Below are 1,041 nucleotides of genomic sequence, written 5' to 3'. Positions count from 1 at the left end.
CCTGTCTAATATCAATCTGTCAGGAGATAGTGACAGAATGAAAAAATATGTAAAAAATACATTTTTAGAAAAGTTACATACTGCACCTTTAAATGAACAACACAACATGGGAATCATAAAAAGAGAAACGTTACACAATAGAGAGACAACTTACTCCAGTCCATATTCAATGAGAGGGTGGTTCAGGTCAAAGTTAACACTGCGAGCCATTTTTCCTTTTCACTACTGGTCCGTCTTCACAGACTGATCACCGTCGCAGCTGTGCCTTCAGCTCCAGTCATGGTGTTCATTTACCTGGGAAAGGACCGGAAAAGAAAAAAGGAGGAGGCGCAATCAGTGTTTGAAGCACGGGGACTGGAATGTCACAATATTATATCCAATCCAAATCTCTTGACAAGTTCCTGCTTGTCTCGGACTTGTTCTGGAAACAAACACTGGAACTGAGCGGCAACAATTAGTTTTAGTTTTCAAGTACTGCAACCCATTTTTACCTTTTACATTCAACTGCATCAAAACAGTCACGTCACCACATAAAAATAATCATTTTACACTTATGTCAGCCTGCCTGGATTTCTCTGTGCTTTTAATACTCAGGGGACTTTACAAATAGCATGAGGTGACAACGACTGACGAGGTTCACTTGTCATGAGAGATTAGATCATTTTGTTCAGACTTCTGAGGGCTTCATTGTGATGGAGCTGGCAGTTGAGCGGTGAAATGAATATTTATGGGGGAAAGAATGATTCATTGTGACACCATCTGAGAGTGTCACATGCATGAATATGACAAAACATCAGAGAAAATAAATCCTGCTGCTTTTATTCCATCAACACAGCTGTCATGAAGCTGCGCATCAGTGAAGAATTTAGGATTCACGAAAGTTCAGTCCAGATGTGCATTAATGACCAATAAAACCAAGTTATAAAGTAAACCTCATTATCCTTGGATAACACAAAACTCTAAATTACTGATGAATATTCAGATCTGTTTTTTATGTGCAACTATGAGATTGCTATATTATACATACGTAAATATACATTA

At 38.2% G+C, this 1,041-nt stretch overlaps 1 protein-coding gene across 1 annotated transcript in view; it reads right to left on the bottom strand.

The window, feature by feature from the left end:
• tmc6b (transmembrane channel-like 6b) overlaps positions 1 to 1,041 on the bottom strand; it is a 37,991-nt gene that overhangs the window by 29,842 nt on the left and 7,108 nt on the right. Inside the window, exon 2 of the mRNA XM_014014009.1 lies at positions 155 to 294. Coding sequence (XP_013869463.1) covers positions 155 to 210 — 56 coding nt within the window. The 5' untranslated portion in view covers positions 211 to 294. The remainder of the gene's footprint in view (positions 1 to 154; positions 295 to 1,041) is intronic.

This window comes from Austrofundulus limnaeus, unplaced genomic scaffold, assembly GCF_001266775.1.
Source record: "Austrofundulus limnaeus strain Quisiro unplaced genomic scaffold, Austrofundulus_limnaeus-1.0 Scaffold109, whole genome shotgun sequence".
Lineage (NCBI taxonomy): Eukaryota > Metazoa > Chordata > Actinopteri > Cyprinodontiformes > Rivulidae > Austrofundulus > Austrofundulus limnaeus.
This window is presented reverse-complemented; position numbering and strand designations above follow the sequence as displayed.